General features: G+C 43.2%; 1 protein-coding gene across 1 annotated transcript in view; it reads left to right on the top strand.

Moving 5' to 3' along the window:
* The window catches only part of adarb1b (adenosine deaminase RNA specific B1b), a 65,426-nt gene that overhangs the window by 41,516 nt on the left and 821 nt on the right, over positions 1 to 23,089 (top strand). Inside the window, exons 3-9 of the mRNA XM_067256915.1 lie at positions 11,935 to 12,009; positions 14,063 to 14,997; positions 17,456 to 17,570; positions 17,776 to 17,944; positions 18,450 to 18,601; positions 19,029 to 19,197; positions 22,285 to 22,466. Of these exons, the coding sequence (XP_067113016.1) occupies positions 11,982 to 12,009; positions 14,063 to 14,997; positions 17,456 to 17,570; positions 17,776 to 17,944; positions 18,450 to 18,601; positions 19,029 to 19,197; positions 22,285 to 22,466 (1,750 nt within the window). The 5' untranslated portion in view covers positions 11,935 to 11,981. The remainder of the gene's footprint in view (positions 1 to 11,934; positions 12,010 to 14,062; positions 14,998 to 17,455; positions 17,571 to 17,775; positions 17,945 to 18,449; positions 18,602 to 19,028; positions 19,198 to 22,284; positions 22,467 to 23,089) is intronic.

Genomic DNA, 23,089 nt, shown 5'->3' with positions numbered 1-23,089 from the left:
ACAACACAGAGCAGTGGTACAACAGGATTTCAAACACAACATGCAGAGAAGGGACGCAATTGCAGGTGTCACAAGATATGCTGCTAAATGTTAGTTTTGGTGCCCAATCTGAAGATGTTAGTCGAGGTGAAACTTGAAGACGAGGATCTCAAAGCCGCAGCTTTGGGACCTCAGTACTGAAGGTTCCCCAACAAATTTTTGTAAAATTTGACTGACACCTGCTGAAGAGGAAAACGTCTCAGCTTGTGAATAGCCCAGTCCAGACCGCAGTCACTGAGCTGATACAAGACAAAAGCCAAATGCCTGTTTTGTGTTTGTCTCAGATCATCTTCAGTGCATCTTCCAATAGAGCGGTATTTCACTGCATCCCCCACCAGGCTGGAAGAGCCAGAAAACTCACACACGAGGCATGGCCAATGGGCCGTAAATGAAATATGGAAAATATGGTTTCCTGTGTTTTTTCCTGCAGATACAGCTGAATCTCTAAAATGAGCTTTTGGACAGTGAGTAGGAGGAAAAACCTGTTCTGTTATCCTCTAGAAAACAGTTCCTCAATGATTGACTCTGGATGCTAGCGCTAGCTATTCTCAGACTTCACTCCTCCTGAGCAGCTGGAGAGGACAGTTTTATTTTTTTTACCATTTGACTGAAGATTTCTTTCAACGTTTACAAAATATTTGAGTTCTTCTTAATTCTCAAAGTAGGTTGCTAAGTTGGGTACAGAATAAAAGGAAATGGGCATAATTGTCACACATAACATGTGGTCTCCTTGATTTACATTTCTTATGTACTGCTTGATTTTGAAGATAATATAAGTTAGGCTACTTATTGAAGTCACACATTACAGCGTCACAGCAGTGCCTGGCTGAGCCTAGCTGCCTCTGGTGTTCTCTCTACCAGAAGACTGGTGTTCTCAGAAGGAAGGGGGAGGCTAAAGCGCGTTTAGCCAGGAGGAAGTGCCTGCTCCCTCTGGAAGGTTTTCCAGAGAACTACTACCTGCCAGGGTTTCATTTACCACAGGGGTAGAATATTACATTCACACACTTGTATGTAAAACTCATAAGTGGTGCAAGCTACTGTGTCATCGCTAGTTTGTCAATTCTTCCCAATATCATCCCACCTGAGACAGTTGTGTATGTTTTTGGCCTTTCCATTACTTCTCTCCAATTTCTAGTCCGTTTTACCCAACTTAAGCTTCGCTTTTGCGGTCACATTCACACTTAATGACATGCCGTGCTTCTCTTTCCTCTGCTCAATGCACCAGCCCTCTCAAGACCCTGCTGCCTATCTTTCTCTTGCAAGTCTTTGCGCTCATTCTAATTTTGTGCTCTGTCTCTGCCCTCCTCTTTGTCATTCTTGTCTGGTACTCAACCTCATCGTTTAACATCTCTTTTCTTTCTACTGTCAAGATGATCCCTATATCTCTGACCTCCTTATATCTCTGAACTGATATCAACATGATCTAAAAACCGACCAAGTGCTGTGAAATGTAATTCTGTACAACACACACACACACAGTCCTGTTTGAGGAACCTATCTGACCTGGCCTTGAATGTGACGAACAGTGAGCAGAAGGACTATTGAGGCGAGGAGAATGGAGATATAAGAGATGGAGGAAGAGACAGAAAGAAAGGGTGAAAGATAGAGGCTGGAGAAGAGAGGACGAGACTGCTGATATGAGCAGTTTTTGTCTGGTCAGCCCACAGCACTTCAAAATCTGATTTGAGAGAATGGGGCCACATGCAGACTGAACAGTGTACAGTACAAGCCTGCTCACACAGCAACACTGTTTTAACCACACAATCACACATTTTACAAGTTAAAAGTCCTCTCTTTACACATTGGTATTTCCTGACCAGTTTTACAAAATGGTTTATGCATGTAACCACATACATGGACATACATAACCACACATGTATGCATGTGGTTTCCGTGTTGTGCTTGTGGATGTATTTTTAGCCACTGCCTCTTTTACCTGTGTGTGTTCAGGGTGAATGAACAGTGCTCACCGATGCCCAAGACTGAAAACTGTGCAGAAGTTTAGTGAATCTTTACACTGCTCACACACTTGCACACACACAACTACCCCACAGGCTCTGCGTGTATCATAAATCATAGTTGTCACATAGATTTTACTGGTCCCTATGAAGAGGGGAGAAGGGAAGGCTGTAACTGAGGCAACCACACTATGCCCTTGGAGAGAGATGGGAAAGAGGAAGGAGAGAGGGGGGAGACAGGGGGAAGAGGGGTGGGGAGAGAATGTGATGAAGGTAAGCCTTAAGTCATTTTGCTACCTACACTGCTAGCTACAACAGACAAAAAATACAGACCAAGTTCGTGATATCGCAGGAAACATAGCTAGCTACATCTGCAATGTTACGCGATGTTTGTTATGCAGCTGTTTCAAAGTTTTTGTTATCAATCTAGTTAGCTTCCGGAAGATAGCTAGCTAGCTAGCTAGCAATAACTGAAAAAGATTAGCAGCTGCAGTCTGAATTAACACCACAGGCCCAGGGTGAAAATATTGCATATGTAGCTAGCTACTTTGCCTGCAACATCAACACCTCACATTTAGCTAGCTATGTAGGTAGCAGAATTACATTATCCTTACCTTTTAAATAAGAAGCCACAAATGTATGTTGTATAGTTCTTAATCTGTGCATTCCTTAATAGTAAATATACACCTTTTTAAAGACACAGTAGATGTCAGTTGTGTGTTTGTCCTGGCTTTAGTAATGTGAAAATGTAAGTAACACCCCATTACATTTCCAAATATTTGATCATTATGGACATTGGATATTAAAGTGGTTTTGGCGTGTTGTATAATATGTCAAACATCTTTTCATCATCTAACTGGCCAGGGCTGCGTTTCCCGATAACGATGGATAGTAGCTGTTACAAGGGTTCTCTACGATCAAAATAAGATCCATCGTTATTTCTTACGTGCGTTTCCCGAACATGCTCTTAAGGAGAACCATCGTACGTGTCTCTTAAGTTGCACTTAACAAGACGCTGTCCATTGCACTGAAATGTGATTCTTCTGACGCAACTTTAAGACTTTAAGATTTAAACGTTAACCAAAATATTTGACGAATTACGGTACACAAAAAATATTTTCTGTCGCTACAGAAAACTTTATATTTATTATAGGCTACTTATTTGAGTACTTTTCAATGTACATTGTATGATGCTACATGAAGTCAAAGACAATAAGGTGAACGTGCAATCTATGCTGCATCTGTGTTTTACACCGGTGTTAGGAACCTGCAATCAGCGACACAGGATGCTAAATACCAATAGGAGGTCTTGGAAATTAAGTGGGCTTGTCTCCAAATTGAGGTGAGGAAGCTCTTGTTTGAAGAGATGAAGTTCACAAGGCCCTCCATTTCTGTGCCTATTCTTCTTCCCAATCAACAAGGTAGTGTCAAATTTAGGTTACCTTATAGCCTAAGCATACAATGTTTATTTAAATTAAGTAAAGGCTGAATTGTGTATTGTATCATATATTCAGTGTTGCCTGTCCAATCCTTACATGTTGTTTCACCTTATAGATCCATGTGAGGAGCAGGAGCAGGGAGAACAAACAAACAAACACTATTTCTCCAATTACTTGTGCCTTGGTTTTTAACTCTTCTTGGTAGGCTACTCCACTTTCCGTAGGCAAATATATATATATATATATATATATATATATATATATATATATATATATATATATATAACCTTGTAGTTCAATCAAGTAGTAAATATAGGACTCGAGTCCTATATTTACTACTTGATTGAACTACAAGGTTAAAAACTATGCATATAAATGGTATCACACATGGCATGTCCCAGCTAGCAACCTAAATAATTCAATGTACAAATACAAGCATCTCAATCCAACATATTTACTGTCTCATATTCTAGTGCTGACTATATCTACAATCTTGCATAGGCCAACAGCTGTCCAAGACCATGTTTGCAATCTCGTAATTCTCACATATTGGCCACAAATGACATTGTGACAAATGACAAACACATAAGTAATTAATACCCCATCTTCAACATGGAATCATTGTTTCTGACATGAATAATCAACTCTACTTTAATTGATGGTTGATCAATTATACTCATTATGAGTGTAAGATATGTCAGATGACATCATGATATCATGCTGATCCTGAACCACATAGAAGCAGACATGCAGAGGCTAACAAGGAGGTCCTTTGCACTGACCCCTGCAACCCAACTACTGGCAGTGTTAAGGTTCTATGCAACTGGCAGTTTTCTGGAGGTTATTGGAGATGGACATGGGCTCTTCAAGGCCTCAGTGTCAAGATCTGTGCAGGCTGTCACAACTGCATTACTTTGCCACATCCCAGACCACATCCAATTCCCCACAACCATAGGGGACAAGTCTGCGGTGCAGGACTGTCTCTGCCCTCCTCTTTGTCTAGGCTATCTTCAATGGCTTTTATGATTTTTGTACGAGTTTTCACTCCCTCCCAGCCCCTTCACCCTGTGTGACTTCCCAGTCAACCCTGTGGAGTCTTTCCATTTTCTGGGCACCACCATCTCCTAACATCAGGCTCGGCTCTGCCACCAGCCTCTTCATCCACCGGGCTTGGCGTGCTACCAGCCCTATAATTCTAATAAACATCTTCAATGTTCAATTGTTGTTGTCAATTGTGTTATTGTACTTGTAAAAGCGTTACGTTAATGCATTTCTAGTTACTATTGCACATTAAAACAGCCATATTTAAATTTTATAGTATTTTGAATAAGACTGACATTTGTTTTTTAAATACCTTCATTGCATGCGCCAAACCCACCAAATCAAATTATTTTGTGTAACCTAAATTTACTTGAGAATAAACCGGATTCTGATTTTTTTTCGGCACTTAAACTTGTGTGGTTCACTAAGAAATATCCCAGTTCCAGCGTAACTGCAGTAAAAAGAGAACCAAAATAATCTTATTTTCCATCGGAAGTAACTTTCAGCATTAGTCTAATGTAGTTTTCAAGGTCGGCCTACGTGTGTCTCCACTGAGTCTCTGTGCTACGATGCACTTAGCGATCTACGACTGGTCTGGAGCTCCGTTAATCTACGAGGATTTTCAAGTGCCTCTTTATGGCACTTGAAACTTGGCACTATGGCACTTGGTTTCGGGAAACGGCCCGTACAACTAAGATCCATTGTACGATGGACTCTACGATCAACTTAGGCTTACGATGCTTTCGGGAAACGCAGCCCTGGTTGTCCACCTGAAGCTGTTGAGCAGGGAGTCCTGAATGTGTCACAATGGCTGTGATTGTCTTTGAAGCCAAATGGTTGCTGGCAGGCTAATTCACATGGCTTATTGGTCAGAAGAGGAAGGATATTGAATAATGGAATCTTAGATGGATATTTAATGTGTGTGTGTGAGCGAGAGAGAGCAAGACAGCGAGTATGTGGGGTAGTAAATGGCCGTGTTAAGCGGCCACAATCCCCTACCTCGGCCCATCAGTTTTAATCAAGCGAAACGACAGGCAACCCTGACTGTGAGGACTCTTCTCCATTAGGGTTAGGGCTCCACACATGTACCTTATTACAGAACATTACCTGCCTACTGGCCCCAGGGAAACCACAACAGCACTGAAGGAGGAGGAAGCTGGGCCAAAACTTAACAAAAAGACCAATTTCAGTTCTATTAATGAATCCTTCTCTTCTCGCTTTCCTCCCCTTTTTTGGAGTAATCACCGATCTGCCAAAGCTTGATTGGCTGTAGTAATGGGACAGAGGCAGAGCCTCCCTTACAGAGGCAGAACTCCACTCTATATTGACCTCAGCTTTGCACTCCATTTCACAGTTGAAACTAATTTTGTAATCTGCACTACTCAAGTCAAATTCATTTTCACTAACTAGTTATAAGAACACTGATATCAATCTGAGGAAAAGGTACTAATTCCTAGTTCCTAATACATTTAGGCCTACTTTGTGACAAAAGGACACCTTTCCTAAAACATAAATGCCATCACAACATACTGTAACCACAATCCTTTTATTATGTCATATTAGATTACCACAGAAAATATTTTTTCCATACAAGGACATGGTGCAAGACATAATATACACAAATGCATCTACACACATATATTTACAGCATTAATTTGAAAATGTTGTACTTCATTACCAATACCACCTATACCCTTATCTGGCTGGAAATATAAACTCAAAACAAGTGTGTGGAGAGGAAGAAGAATGGAATGGCCTGGTAGGTCTCTGCAGCCATCTGTCTGTGTAAGCCCTCTGAGACGAGCGGACAGGCTGCCTCTTCAGCCTCCTTGCTTCCTGAAACATCCATCTGTCTGCCTCTTCTCTCTCACTTCTTTCTCTTCTCCTCTCATTTCTGGGTTACTTTCCATCTCCCATCCCCTGCCCGCTTTCTCTGTTGGACTTTCTTTAAATCTTCACTCCATTTCTTTTCTCCCAATCTCTTCTCACTCATTTGTCTTTCACTGTTTTGTGTTCCCTCCATCTTGCTGACCAGTTGTGTCTTTGATCCCATCTTCCAGTTGACAGCAGGTCAATGTCCTCATTCTGTCATATGTTAAGCATAGACTATATGAATACTAAATTAAATAAATTTACTGTTACATAGCCATGTCTCAGACCAACAATAAACTCAGTCACACACCACACAGGGTTAGGGTTAGACTATATAGTAGCTCTATCATCTCACAGACTACAAACAGTGATGGCCTCATAAAGATACTCACAGACTACAAACAGTGATGGCCTTATAAAGATACTACATTATAGATATTAAAGATACTACAGAGAGAGGGGGAGGGGGATTAAAGAACGGAGTGGGAAGTCAGATGGGGATAGTCAAAAAGTTAAGACAGAAATAGTGCACACCTATAGAGCTTGGCTGTACAACTGAACCTTTTCTGTGTGAATGTTTCCAATACTTTGACTAAAGCTCATGCTGTGTTTTAGAGGAGGGTGTGTGTATGCATGAGTTGGCTTGGGCTCCTGTTCTGTACTTTCCCCCTCTTGGCTCGCTCCCATTATTGCTGGCCTCTCTCTCTCACGCCTGACCCTGTACTTCACCTGCCCTCTGAAAGCCAATCTCACATAAAACCATCACATCATATTGATATTCTATTTTTCTCCCCCTCTCCCCTACCTCTTTCACATCAGCAGTCCTGGTGACAAACTGTAAACTGTCAAATATTAAAAAGATCAGAACACAATAAAAGAATGTGTCAGCTTTTCTTCTCTTCACTGCCTTTTCTCAACCATAACTCTACTGTGCTCTCATCTTCAGATAATGCCAGCATTAGTGCTTCTAACTGGTAGGTCAGTGACCTACTGTGAACCACTGTGGTAGGTAATACCAGCATTAGAGAATTTGCAAAATTCTTGCTGGAAACGAATGTAAACCATTGGCTGGAAATGTTCAAATATATTAAGTATTTAATATTTCAAAGCCTCTCAGTATAGATCCTGATAACAAAAAGAACCCTTATTGTTTAGCAAATAGTCTTTTCTGTAGATTGCACTGGGGCATAGGTACTGTCTTTGCTTTTGAAAGGTCTTCAGTTCCTGCATCTTTTTCATTTGAAGCAGGTTTAGTCATTTCAAAATTAGGCCCCAGATTCAAGATTAGATTCAAAATCAACTTGTTCCTCTGAGCATGCGGCTCATGTGGAGCATGCATCTCCCATGATATTAATCCTTTCAACACGTTCTGCAGCTCTAGGTGCTTCTCTGGGTGCTTCTCTTTGTCTGTGCTTGAGCGTGTGTTGATGTAAATTTATGAGAATGCAAAATAAATTCTTTACTGAATCACAGATACAGAACTTCCTTTCATACCAACATTGTCAAGGAGCATTAAGATCAACTTTTCAAAGACGTTGAGGGTAGATGTCTGGGTCTGGTCCTGGATCTGGTCCTGGATCTGGTCCTGGGTTTGGTCCTGGGTCTGGGTTTGGGTCTGTTCCTGGGTCTGGGTAATGGGTTCTGGTCTGGTCCTGGGTCTGGGTCGGATCCTGGGTCTGAGTTGATACAGTACAGTTGCTGCTCCGTGTTTTTGCTTTGCTAGTCTGTCTGCATGAGCAGCAAAGCATGCCTGCATTCAGCTTGTCTAACACACACACACACACACACTGTCACTCCAGCTGGTGTAACACACACACTGTCACTGTCACAGCATGTTTAACTCTGCCAGGATTTGAGTAGAGAAGGCTGAGGGATCTGCTCTGCAATGTTGTGTTAAGACAGTCTGTGTCTGAGAGGAGGTTGTGCGAGGCCAAACTTAGACTGTGTTGTCGTCAAGTCTCTGTAGAGACGACTGAAGGAGCAGAACATGTTCAGCTGACACCTCAGCAGCTTATGGGAGACAACAGTCCTCTCACAACACGCTGTGGCAGAGAGGCGCTGGATGACATGCCTGAGTGGTGTATTTTCCAGACATTTATTGGAATGCAACTTTCTGATCTTTCAGTTGAAATGGTTTTGAATTACAGTTGTGTAGCTCAGTTGAAGTGTGAGGCGGCAGACTTCTGTTAAAACATGTTGGGTGGTAAGTGCTCCAGACATTGCCCTCTCTTCTCAACCTGCCAATCAGAGGGCAAAACATTTAGGGTGAGTAACGTTCAGCTGGCCGGCCACTGAAGGAGCCCTCGCCTGAGCTCAACTGTCCGTGGACCAATCAGAAACCATCATTCTGTCAGTTGACCAATCAAAAACCATCATGGTTTCAGTGGCCCAAATTTCGATTATTATGTCAGTCAACCAATTGCTAGCTATCATCTTGTCGTTGGCCCAGTTTTACACACACCATATTGACTACCCCTCTAAGCCATTTTCAGTAAAGATCCTTAGACTGTTGAACAAGCTGAATATTTAGCTTTGTTTGATACAGTTTAGCAGTTTTAACAATTTTGTTTATCTGTATTAAAACAACTTTCATCACAGCATCTGCAAGTCTGCATGCAGCTGCATATTTGGCCTCCCACTGTCATTCAAGGGCAAGCCATTTTAGGGTGAGATAATGATTCTCCGTTACCTGGAATAGGATTGTATTTTTATATATTTTTCTTCCACCTCCCTCGGTCCGTCCTCCCTAGGTTGAGCATGCACGGAGCCACACTATTGCTGCACCATAGAGGCTGGAATACAAATCAAAACACTTTATTTCCCTCAGTTCCGTAAGACGTCCGAGATTGAATTTGAGTGTTTTCATCTTCCTTCTCATCTTTCCCACCCACCTCCACCTCCCTCCATCCCCTGCCCTTCCCCCACCCATCTCCACCTCCCTCCCTCCGCTTCCACACCCCCTTCCTAATGCCCCTCAACCTCCCTCCACCTTGCCACCTTCCATCCAATGAGAATTACTTATCAACCACCCCTTTACAAAACATTGTGATTCAGTAATGTTTGAGTATGTTGAAGACATTAGAGGGGTAGAACTCAGTCAAGCTGTGTTCAATGGGATAGACTTGAAATGGGTTTTAAAGTAATTATTTCCTCAAATTCCTGCAAGCTGCAATTTATCAACCAAAAAAAAAATGTTTTCGAAACTACTTTGAGGGGTAATGAAATCGGAGTCTGCATCTTTAAAGATGTGAATACATGCAGTCCAGGACATCTGAAACTTAGTGCAATTCTTTATAGTCATGTCGAGTTTGTAAATTAATGCTTGAAAATGATTATGTAAATACATGTATAGAGGGTACTCTAGAAATGAGATGCTAACTTGTATTTTTTATAATTAGCTTTAACATTTTGTTTTGGTTTCAACAACCAAAATCAAGTGTGTCTGCTCAGTTGTAGTGAGCAGGTTGACTAGAAAGACATTCTCTGAAGGACTGAAGAGGTTATTATCTCATCTTGTTTTGATAACTCAGACCTAGTCAGAATGCTGCTCCTCTCATCAACCTACCGTGACCTTCCAGCTTGTCTAACTCAGGCTTGGTGGATTGACTTTGGACAAGCGGTGTGACCACACGCAGAGACAGATGTGCAAACACTGGTCTATGCGGATTGATCTGGCCTGCTGGCCATGCTTGGAATCGTATGCCATTTGCTTCTGGGCACATGTTGGCATGGCACCCAATGTTCTCTTTGATCAGCTGTTACTCTGCAGTTACTCTTCTTGCCAGAGTTACTTGGTTTGCCAGCCAGGGTTGTTAACACGATATACACATGGTGAAGCATCAAGTTGTAAGTAGGGGAGGCTGGCTGAATATACCAGGTGGCTGAGCGGTTAGGGAATCGGGCTAGTAATCAGAAGGTTGCCGTGCCAAATGACGTTTTGTCCTTGGGAAAGGCACTTCACCCTACTTGCCTCTGGGGAATCTGTACTTACTGTAAGTCGCTCTGGATAAGAGCATCTGCTAAATGACTAAATGTAAGAAGGGTTGGGTACCGAAACCCGGTGCCATATAACCGGTATGTACTGGACTGAATCAGAACACACATTTCGGTGCCTCATTTCGGTGCCACTTAAATGCTTGAGCTGTCAATTGAAATATTTGCCCTCTGGTGCTCCGAAATGGACAAAAGAAGCATCATCAGCACACATGATTGGAAAATAATTTCCCGACTGAGAAAATGTACGTGAAGGCAAGTCGGAACAACAACATGGAAAGTCGAAGAACATGGCAGACAACAGTGTTCATTTAAAAAAATAAAAGCTGTTCTTTAATGTCATCCACTGTCGTTTTGTGGCTCTTTCAAGTATCGGTTCAAGCACTGTTTAGGCACCGGAACCGTTTTTAAAGTATTGATTTGGGACCGTATGGCGGTATCGTATAAACCCAAACGATACCCAACCCTAGTTGTAAGTAAGGATTGTAGGCTAGCCGTTTAGCGCAAGGTTTCATTGGTATGTGTCAAGCAGGCTGATGGCATCCTGATTCTAACTACCCCCTGCCTGGATGTTCTGTAGCTCTAACTTCAAACCCCGCCCCCACCTTTTCATTTTCAATTATAGGGTAGAATATGAATCTTTAATAGGGTGATAATTGTGCTATCATATTTGCTGTCGCCCACCATTAGCCTAGATTAATTAGGCCATTTAGTTTAGCTTAAGAAAGTGTCTGCCATGAGGAATGGTGTGTAGGGACACATGCAGAGAGCTGAAATCAGCACAATCTGCTTAGGATCACAAGTATGACATCTTTCTCTCTATCTCTCACACACTCTCCTCTCTCACCTCTCTTTCTCACACACACACTCTCTCTTCTCATATTTCCCTCTGCTTCATCAACTCAGCATTCCTCTTCTTCTTTACTAAAAGCTCTTCATCAGAAAAAGAGAAAATGATATGTCCTGTATTACTCAGGCAGTGTGTGAGATTGAGTCTTTCTTCTCATTTGATGGTAGAGTCAGATTGACAGTGCAGTTATATAGAAAACAGAACCGCATTCAGTTCACAAAGAACTTTCTTTTTGTTTCCCACTTTAAAATATGTCTAGTTTATGGACCTGTATGGAGCTGTGTGTGTGGCAGGTTTTATGAGTGGACATTTGCCTACTGTAGTAGTGCATTCTCCACCATATTGTGTGTGTGTGGTGTCAAGGACTAAAAGGCCTGTCCATGTCAATAGCTGTATATCTCCCAGCAGCCAGCTGGAAATGAGGTCTAATCAGGGGGAATATTAAAGTCACAATAGACTGCTCTCGCTATAACTGCCTGTCAGCAAAGACCCCTCTCTGGCAAAGATTAGTTTCCACCTCTGAATATTTATACATTTACTCTGGCGCTGTGATTGCCTCAAGTGTGTGCCTGTGTGCACCCATGCCTGGGATACTTATATGTTTAACTCCCATATATTCTGCGTGTGTACTAAATGGATCCTGTTTATTCCCACACGTTTCTTATTTGTGCACATGCAAACCAACCCATCTGGTGTGTCCTAAATGCAGTGTTTGACTGATGCATGATTATGTGCTCCCCAGGTGGTGTGGGTGCTGGCCATCCCCGGTGCCAGCCGAAACTCTTCACCATGGATGTGGATGAAGAGGAGAACATGAGTGAGTGAACAGCTGTCTAACTATGTGTAACTTCACCTGTGTTTGAGGTTGTCTCCCTCTTTCTGTCCATGTCCTGGAGCTGTGATGTCACCAACCAGACCATGTCTGTCATTTATTTGTTTGTGGGTTTAGTGAGTTGCCTGTGTGTGAAACCCTCACATAGCATATAAGGCTCTAAACCATTTTCAGCTTCGGTTTTCTACTCTGCTGAAAAACATTAAAATCACATCAAGCTTATGCTGAACCATAACCCATTGCATAATGGGTAGACAGCTACTCTGTCTACTAAATAAGTGCATCATCCCCCCAACTTACCTACCTGCCACCATGGCCCTTCTCTACTTTCAACTGGCTATGAAACTCTTATGAGTTCATGGCAAAATATGCATCCTTTGTCCGGTTTAAACTTTTCCCACTAATGAGCAAGTCTCTAACCCTTTACTGTGTTTCCTTCAGTCACTCTCATAACGCTCACTCTGTGACATATACAGTACTATGTCATTATATTTAAGTTGTTATTTGTTCTACTCAGGGCTAAAGCCACTTCAGTGATACTCCATGATCTGAATGCCTTGTTCTCTCCTTTGATCGTAGAGGAACCCCTTTCCCCCTGCTTGGGTTTGTGCACTCAAAACACTTCCTCACCTCATCCCCCTTCCCTCTGGCACCACGTGTAATGAAGAGACTTAGGATGAGTTCTGTCTATGCAGAATTGGGAAACAAGATTGAGATCAAAAGACGTTTTATTTGTTGATGCTTGTGAAATGTGGCCTCGTAAAAAGATGTCAAATGCATGTCTGTAGTTTCCGTCAGACTTGGTTGTGAAGTCTTTCAAGCTTCTGCTGTCAGGGAGCTAGAACTTCTTTGGAAGATCATTAACGTCCCTTGAAGAGAGTTGTTTTCATTAGATTTTTGTGTGTGTAGAACAGTGTTTTGAAGTTAGGTTTTTGAGTGTATGAAGTTTTAAGTTTCTGGGTTGTCTTTTCCAAAGTAGAGGGTCTACAACAGTCCCTCATCACCAGATCACTAATCGTACCAAATTGTAGAACCTGTCTGTGGGAATGTGCCTCTTCCTCTCTTCCTTCCCACTTGCCTGCCTCTGAGATGCACCCTGCACTCCTCCCTGCCCTCTAGCCTCCCTCCATCCTCCTCAGAAATATTCTCATTTGCACTGCGGATTCTCTTTCCCCCTGAGTACCGCAAGGAGTAACCTATCAAGCCTTTGCTGAAGGATGTTATAAATGAAAATGTTGCCAAAATTCCATCCACTTTGCCAACAGGACTTGGTGATGTGTGTTCATTTGTAGACATATTTCAGAGCATCAATTATGAATGATGGCTCAACATTCTAAATAGTAAATGTGGTCAAACGTGAGGAACCAGAAACCACCATTAAAACTAACAGCAAAGGGAAGATTGCTAGACTTGTATTTGGGTGCATGTTTGTATGCGCGTGTTTGTGTGTTCTGTAGATACTGGAACCCTTGCTCTTCATCTTTATCCCCGACTCTTCCCTTTGCTGACCCACATTTTAAGTTATGTTAAATGCACAAACAAACACTTTATTTACACTGGCCTTTACATAGTTTCCCATTGCTAAATATTCTAATTCATACAGAAAATGATACAAATTTATATTATATACACAACAACAAACAACATGCCTGAGCGGTTAGGGAACCGGGCTATTAATCAGAAAGTTGCCGGTTCGATTCCTGGCCGTGCAAAATGACGTTGTGTCCTTGGGCAAGACACTTCACCCTACTTACCTCTGGGAATTGTCCCTGTACTTACTGTAAGTCGCTCTGGATAAGAGCGTCTTCTAAATTACTAAATGTAAATATGAAATGTATACAATTGCTTTGATATTTACATTTATGGAGGATTGATGAATCTTGTCCAGTCTTTATCATTATTAACAAATGAGCAGCATTAATAAAAGGAACACACATCACTGGCTCAGTTTCAAAGAGTGATAAAGGAATTTATCAATTTTACATTTACAAGGTCCTGCAACGAAGGCATTGTAAGTTACTCTTTCTGGGCACCGCAGGTTCGAGCAGCACTGATGTCAAGGAAAATCGCAATCTGGACAACGTGTCCTCCAAAGAGGGGGCCGCGGGAGCTGAGCAGCTCCCCAACGGCAGCGGGGGGGGCAGCGGGGGGGGCAGGAAGCGCCCCCTGGAGGAGGGCAACAACGGCCACGCACACTCCAAGTTCCGACCCAAGAAGCGGAAGAAAACCCCTGGGCCGGTCTTGCCCAAGAACGCGCTCATGCAGCTGAATGAGATCAAACCGGGACTACAGTATAAGCTCCTGTCCCAGACCGGCCCAGTCCATGCCCCTGTGTTTGTCATGACCGTTGAGGTAAATGGACAGCTGTTTGAAGGCACAGGCCCGACTAAGAAGAAGGCAAAGCTCAATGCAGCCGAGAAGGCGCTGCGTTCCTTTGTACAGTTCCCTAACGCCTCAGAGGCACACCTGGCCATGGGGCGGACTCTGACAGTCAACACAGACTTCACGTCTGACCAGGCTGACTTCCCAGACATGCTTTTCAACGGGTTTGAGACGCCAGCTGTGCCAGAGGACTCCTTCTACCTGGGCTCTAACGGCAGCAACTCCTTCCCTTCCCTTGGGGAGTTCCCCCTCCCTGTGCCACCAGGCAGCAACCTCGTCCAAGCCCCCTTGCCCCCCCCCTCCTCCTTCAGCTCCCCCTCCAGCGGCAAGAACCCCGTCATGATCCTCAACGAGCTCCGGCCCGGCCTCAAGTACGACTTTGTGTCCGAAAGTGGCGAAAGCCATGCCAAGAACTTTGTCATGTCTGTGACGGTGGACACACAAACATTTGAGGGCTCAGGTCGCAACAAGAAGCTGGCCAAGGCCCGAGCTGCCCAGGCAGCCCTGTCAGCACTCTTCAACATGCAGCTAGACCAGACCCCCTCCCGCCAGCCCATACCCAGAGAGGGGCTGCAGCTACACCTGCCTCAGGTAATCCCCCCTCATTCACAGGGCTGCAGTTGGTTGCAAGGGTTGAATATCAGGGGGAATACATCAAATAGTATTTGATGTATAATTTGATGTAAAAAAAATTTTACGGCAGAGGTCCTACCGTGGACTGTAAATGGTCTCATACTCACTGTCTTTTCACAAATGGCGGTTTACTTAGTTTTAGTGAGTAAGAGGATTAAATGAGAAAACGTCTTTCAGCATTTTGTTCATAATGGTTCAGTACCAAACAAGTAGAGCATTTCCAAAAAGCTAGGGCTTTTCAATGATTTATTATGGATACCCAAAACACTAATGCACGTCTTTCTTGAACATTTATGAAAATCTGAATTTGCTTTGGTCAAAAAAATTCATTTTCAGCTGTGGTATAGTACACGTAGTGAGGGACCCATTTACATTTTTAATGCAATTTTCTTGAAAAAAATAACGATAGAGAAATGTAAATGCTTTTGAAGTACAATGCAAAACAACTACTACTTTATATTTGTGGCAGGAGTTGGTAAATTGGTCTGCATGTTGGAAATCTTCCAAATGTGCAAAAGTTTTCTTTTATTTTACTTTCCTTTTTTGCAGAAAACCTAAACTTAATATTTTGAAGAAGTCAGTCAATATAATATCTCGTACTCTGTCAGCAAAGTAGCTTGTTAAAGCTGGTCTTTTAGTCAGTTTTCTTTTCTAGATTTTTCTCTGCTAGTTGATTTAAGGTGTACCAACATTCAAATAAGCATATCTTCGTCAGCTATTTTCAGATTTCAATGTATGACGCATCATTTAAATGTTTTCATTAACTTTCATAATCTGTAAACGATAAACTTACACTACTTGAGGACCTGTCACATTTACATGACATGTGAAAGTCCCCAATGGAATGCTTTTCCATTTTATCATCATTAAATTTAAAACATGAACTGAAAATGAAGATGAGATTAATCTTGAAGAATGTCAGATTAAATCACATTTTAAGACAGACAGCAAAATATGTAGATTGTGATCTGTGGCAGAGACTTCTTCTTACATATCACCTAATCTCACTTCCATAGTCCTTATTGGTGGTAAAAACCGTATCTTAATTAACATAATTCTTTTTAATTTTGTGAAAGCAATTTTGACCCACCTAGGACCTTGTCCCCCAGGCCAGTCAAAACAGGGAAGATGTGCAGATGATCTTCTACTTTTCACATGTAAATAGTGCATTCTACTTTTGTTACATTTGAGCAGCACACAGTTTTAGAAAGACTATGCTCTGGTTTTTGGAAGGGGATTATTTTGTGTCTCATCGGTTTGGTATCTGAAGTGGTCAAGGTTGATCAGGGTGTTAGGGTTAGGGTGCACACAAGCTTGCCCCTGTCCCAAAAAAGGTTCAAACTGTTTCACTGGCTATGACTTGCACTTTTCATATGCTGTCAATAAAGCTTGGGTTCATTTGAGTGGAGGTAGGGGGTTATGGGAGGGTGTCCTGCCTTAGACACTGCAGAAGATGTCACTGTCAAAGATGGCAGTGTGTGAGGAGAGATAGCGCAGCCTGGAAAGGTAAGCAGTGAAACTGTCGACAGCACCAAGCATCTCCTTAGAACCTCTCAGTTTTCTTTTCTTTTTCTGTTTAATAATTATTTGCTTGGTTATCAGTCTGAATCATTACCGGGCAACTCATGTCAATGATAGTGCACCCACTAATAGCTCTATGAATCCTCTGTCTGTTAATATTAAATAAATGTACTTTCAGCTGTGCTCTCGAAAGCTCCTCCATCTGGACGAGGCTAATGAGAAAATAGGAGACACGAGTGATGAACGTTTCAATTGAACACAAACATAAAGCAACAAATACCTTTATATGTTTACCTAACACAGGGCATTAGAGCTTTTTTTACTTCCCTGCTGCAATTGACTTGAACATTCAGCAGTCACATTATCCTGGTACAGCCCAGCAGCCAGCTAGTACCAGGGAAGTGATAGTGGACTAATCTCTTTCATTTGCAACCATTCATCCTTTACCCTTCTTCGCTGTAATCATTTTCCACTATATTACCACTGGATAAGGGCCAGTGACAGAAAAGGCAGCTTTCAAGGGAAAAAACTTGTAAAGTTCTTTTGAGGTTCCTTCATAGTAGTATTTCCATATTAAATAAGGCATCTAGAATTTCATCACTTGAGAGTTTTTATCACAGAGGATGATACTAAAAGATTTGAGGGCATGCCAAAAAAGATATGTCTACAAATACCTCAGAGTCTAAACCCAGATTTGTTTTGTGTTTTTGAAATTTGTTTCTTTTCTTCCAACTTGTAATGTGAGCCTTGCGACAGGTACAATACTGCTCGGAGCATGTTCCATCCGTAGCGCTCAGCAACATGACAAGCAGTGTTTTGGGGTTTGAATGTTTCAATGTGTCTTATGATCTGGACTGAGCCCTGAGTGTGTTTGCTGCATGCGTGTGCGGGCCAGGTTTTGGCAGATGCCGTCTCTCGTCTGGTGGTGGATAAGTTCAGTGAGCTGACCGACAACTTCACCTCCCCCCACGCACGTCGAAAAGTCCTGGCGGGGGTAGTCATGACAACAGGTATGCCTAGCCACCGTGCATGATGGAAATGAGCTTTCCTCTAAACTTAACCTGGCACTGTAATCAGTATCTCACTACCAGCTGAACTACACTCAGTACCTTAATATTCTTAACATATTCTTTAACCTTTGGAACTATACACAACATCTCTTTGAGTGTGCAGACATGTGGTGTCTTAAACACATCCCCCCCCCCCCCCCCCCAGGCACAGATGTCAAAGAGGCTCAGGTCATATGCGTCTCCACGGGGACAAAGTGCATCAACGGCGAGTACATGAGCGACCGCGGCCTGGCGCTCAACGACTGCCATGCGGAGATCATCGCCCGCCGGTCGCTCATCCGGTACCTCTACGCACAGTTGGAGTTCTTCCTCAGGTCAGGATTAGGGTTAGACACAAGTACAGTACTGTAGGAATGAGACCCACACAGTACTGTAGGGATGAGACCCACACAGTACTGTAGGGATGAGACCCACACAGTACTGTAGGGGTGAGACCCACACAGTACTGTAGGGATGAGACCCACACAGTACTGTAGGGATGAGACCCACACAGTACTGTAGGGATGAGACCCACACAGTACTGTAGGGATGAGACCCACACAGTACTGTAGGGATGAGACTCATCCACATCAGCGGGGGGTGGATCAGCTCTAAATATGCTTGTCTCCTATTTATAGTGGTATACAAGTGTAAAGTACTATTATTAATGTAATAGAACAATTCTTTTATGTGTTAAACATCAGAATGTTGTACAACAATACTGTGATTGTGAGAGTACAAAGTACGGAACGTGATGTATAAATACATAATACAAAATGTTAATGGACTATTTTTATGAGCTTCTATTGCTGAAAGATTTGATTTCCCTCCTTCCCCTAGCAACAACAAGGAAGATCATCACAAGTCTATCTTTATACGGTGTGAGAAGAGAGGGTACCGGTTAAAAGACAATGTTCAGTTCCACCTCTACATCAGCACTTCACCTTGTGGAGACGCCAGAATCTTCTCACCGCATGAGGCTGGCATGGAAGGTTCATGCACACACACACACACACACACACTTCCTCAAACACATATCCCTATCTTTTCACAATGGGAAACAGATTCCTCCTATGTAGTTGTGTATATCTTACTCCACATATTAGTACTGCTGTGATTAAACATCCAACAAGAACAGAAAGATAATTGAGCACTTCTTCCCTAAAGTGTTGAAATTCAACATTGTGGAGACAGGGTTATTCCAACGAGACATCCCAATGTGGGATCTGTGTACAGCAGTGTTGTTGTAGGGTTGAATAACCCTGAATGAAAATCACACAAATGTCTTGTTGTCTGGAGATGTCCCTTACTCCTTGATCTAGGAGTTTTTAGTTCCGATTATACTGCATAATTTCCTTAAAGAATACAATCTCCTATATCCTTCTAATCCTGTCTGCTCATGATTTCCTTCACTCCCAGATCAAGGGGACCGGCATCCCAACCGTAAAGCCAGGGGACAGCTGCGCACCAAGATTGAGTCTGGGGAGGGCACCATCCCTGTGCGCTCCAGCAACACCCTCCAGACATGGGATGGGGTGCTACAGGGGGAGAGGCTGCTCACCATGTCCTGCAGTGACAAGATTGCACGGTAACTTGTTGCTCTATACTGCTCTGCAGGCTCTATACTGCTCAATACTGTTCTATACTGCTCAACGCTGCTCTATACTGCTTCATGCTGCTCTCCCCAGCTCTATACTGCTCAATGCTGCTCTATGCTGCTCTATGCTGCTCTGTCCTCCTCTATACTGCTCCATGCTGATCTGTCCCCCTCTATACTGCTCTGTGCTGCTCTAAACTGCTCCATGCTGCTCTGCCCGGCTCTATACTGCTCTGTCCTCCTCTCTACTGCTCTATACTGCTTATACTGCTCTGTCCTTATCTATACTACTCTATACTGTTTATACTGCTCTGTCCTCTATACTACTCTATACTGCTTATACTGCTTTGTCCTGCTCTATGCTCACAATTGTTAACAATTGGCAAATATTATTGACTAATATTACTTAGAAAAGACTCCAACAATTCGGCCTCATCACCTATGAAACTGTTTTGTTTTATTTACTGGTCCTCCACTAGATTTTGTTCCTACAGGTCAAATGTATTCACATGATTTTTTTCAGGCAGTGCCAGGGACAGCTGAATGATGGCTTCTCACACTCAGGCATGTTGGCAGGCAGCACACTCAAGGCTAAGCCGTCCCCTCCTTCCTGATATACGCACCTCTCTCACTGTTTCACTGTCATTGTGCAATGTCATACAATTTGTAAAAACATTTTGTTTAACCTTTGTGTAACCAGGCATGTCAGTTAAGCACAGCAGGACATCACAGAATGGGTTCATCATCATTGACATAACAGTACATCAATCATGTCAAACTTTTTAATACCTTTTCATAAAATGCATTATCGTGCATTATAATAAAGGACGAGCACCAAACTCATATTATCAGTTCCAAGTAGACGTTACTTGTAGGGTTCTGGCTGGACGTGTACAATCTAGATCAGAATCAGAATGGGATTTATTCGCCATGAACGTTTGCACAGACAAGGAATTTGCTTTGGCAGGAAGGTGCATACAATAAACATATAGGGACCTAAAATTTAAATATGTGGACTATCTATACTAAGGGTACATAAACTAGCAGTACTAAGTGGGATTAGAATAGAATTAAATATACAATAAAATAAAATCTAAGTTGCCGTAAATTACAATATAAAAATACAAATATTACAAATATTACAAAAAATACAAATGTACAAGATACAATTTTGTAATGCAGTGCAAAAAGCAGTGTGTTTTAAGCAGGAAGTCATTAGAGTCAGTGTGGTCCCTTGGCCTTGTTGAAGAGGCCAACAGCGGAAGGGAAGAAACTGTTTTTGTGGCGTGAGGTATTGGTCCTGATGTACAGCAGCCTTCTGCCGGAGGGGAGTGACTGAAACAGGGAGTGTCCAGGGTGGGAGAAGTCGGCCACAATCTTCCTCGCTCGCCTCAGGGTCCTCGAGGTGTGCAGGTCCTCGAGGGTAGGCAGATTGCAGCCAATCACCTTCTCAGCAGTGCGGATGATACGCTGCAGTCTGCTCTTGTCCTTGGCAGTGGCAGCAGCGTACCAGACGGTGATGGAGGAGGTGAGGATGGACTCAATGATGGCTGAGTAGAAGTGCACCATCATTGTCTTTGGCAGGTTGAACTTCTTCAGCTGCCGAAGGAAGTACATCCTCTGTTGTGCTTTCTTGATGAGGGAGCTGATGTTCAGTTCCCACTTGAGGTCCTGGGAGAGGATAGTGCCCAGGAAGCGGAAGGACTCCACAGTGTTGACTGGGGAGTCACACAGGGTGATGGGGGTGAGTGGGGCTGTGTTCCTCCTGAAGTCCACAACCATCTCCACTGTCTTAAGAGCATTGAGCTCTAAGTTGTTCTGGCTGCACCAGGTCACCAGGTTGGCCGCTTCCCACCTATAATCAGACTCGTCTCCACCAGAGATGAGCCCAATAAGGGTGGTGTCGTCCGCAAACTTCAGGAGTTCAACAACAGGAGATCAACAACATCCTTTTGAGTCTACCGTTAAATACTACCGCTCCTCACGTCTACCAGGTGACAGTGAGTCTAGCATGCTTTCCCTGGATAACTGATTATCAGCATCAGGATGCCATACAGCAGAATTTGCAGAATTTTCAAGACCAAGGCCTACGCGTTTCTTTCCTCTGCTTTATACCCCCCCTCCCCCTCCTGTGACTTCCCTCCCTTCCCCGTGGCGCCATATAGAAATCTCCCTTGTTTTCTCCTGCTATTTCAACACCCTCATTAGAAGTGTTCCCAACTTGACAAGCTGTTTTTTAAAGAGCAGCTGATTGTCAGGCCTTTACCTCACCCCCCCTGGCACTGTGTCCATGTAGGGCGCAGGTGCTTGTCTAAGTGGGCAGGGAATGAAATGAAGAGTGCATGTGTAGAGGGAGAGGGAATAAGTTGTATCTGCATGAATCGTGCCACGATTAGGGAAATTGTTCTGCGTGGATTGATTGGTTCCTTTGATTGCTACTATAGCACTGCTGGTGGTGTTGGAGATTCCTGTTAGACTAAATCATGGGGGAGAGGAGGGCTAACCAAAGGACTGTAATAACTCACCTCAGCGACCAGCCCCTGCACCTCCCTATCCCTGTTTCTGTTGCGAATGGACGCCATCATCACCGGAGGCAGCCAGAGGTCTCCTGTTCTCCATGTGACTGCGGAAACTGTGTCTTAATTTCACACACTCTCACACACATCACCTGCGGGCCGAGAGAGACAGGAAGAAGCGTGTTCTTTCAGAGCTGTTTTTCAGAGTCTCGTTTCTGTCGCCTGGTGATGGTCTCTTAACCCTGCGCCTCTTTCGCTGTCTCATTTGTGAACTCCTCTCACTGTGGCAGGCGAATCGAGCGCTTCATAGAGCATGTCAGGGAAATGAATGGAGAAGATGCCTAATGTAACAACATTGGAATATTGTTAGAAAAAAAGGAAATTGGATACTTTCAGTGTCCATTACTTTTATCTTCTGTGTGCACGTGTCCCACAACTGAGTTTGTGTGCTGTGTGTTTGTACGTGAGGGCTCAGAGAATTACTTAGCAATATTTCCATACTTGTGAGTCTGCCTGAATGCTAACAATGTTAAAGAACGATGTGTTTGTATTTCTCTGTCAGGTGGAATGTGGTGGGTATCCAGGGCTCACTGATGAGTTACTTCTCAGAGCCCATCTACTTCTCCAGCATCATCCTGGGCAGCCTGTACCATGCGGACCACCTGTCCCGCGCCATGTACCAGCGCATCGCAGACATTGAGGACCTGCCCCAGCAGTTCAACCTCAACAGACCCCTGCTCAGCGGTCAGTGTACACACGCCGTCTGCTGGACAACTTGACATTCAGAATGTAAAGCCATAACTGACATTCAGAATGTAAAGACAAACTGACATTGCAAACCGAGCCAGTTTTATCCAAATGTGAATTTCTGTATGATGGATTAGAGGGACACACACACATGCACCCAGACATAGATGTTTCCTGAACATAAACACTGTTATTGACCAGGCAGTGACAGTCTGACATCCCTGTGTGGAGAGACGAACATACAGGCATGTTTCTCTTCCCTTGCACCACTGCTCCAGTAAACAAGGTTAAACTTGACAGAGAATCAGGGGTATTTACAGGAATATGTCTGACCCTATCAGAGAGATGGCCATGTTTGATCTGAGGTGACGTTTGCTTACCTGCTGTGGAATTTGAAAAATCACTTTTTGCCAACCTCTCAGGTCACTCCCTTTTCAGAAGGTCACATCTGTTGTTTGTATTGTTTTTACATCTCTTCTTCCTCAACCCTTTCTCTCATCCTTCTCTTTCTTCTCCTTTCATGGTTGTGTTCAGTTTTTCATCAGTACTCTATGTCTTCCTCATCTGTTCTCTTCTGCCTCCATCTCTTCCTCCTCTACAGCTGAGGAGATAATGGCAGC

The sequence above is a fragment of the Osmerus mordax genome, chromosome 2, assembly GCF_038355195.1.
Source record: "Osmerus mordax isolate fOsmMor3 chromosome 2, fOsmMor3.pri, whole genome shotgun sequence".
Taxonomy (NCBI): domain Eukaryota; kingdom Metazoa; phylum Chordata; class Actinopteri; order Osmeriformes; family Osmeridae; genus Osmerus; species Osmerus mordax.
Note: the sequence above shows the minus strand (reverse complement) of the source record. Positions and strands in the feature narration are given on the sequence as shown.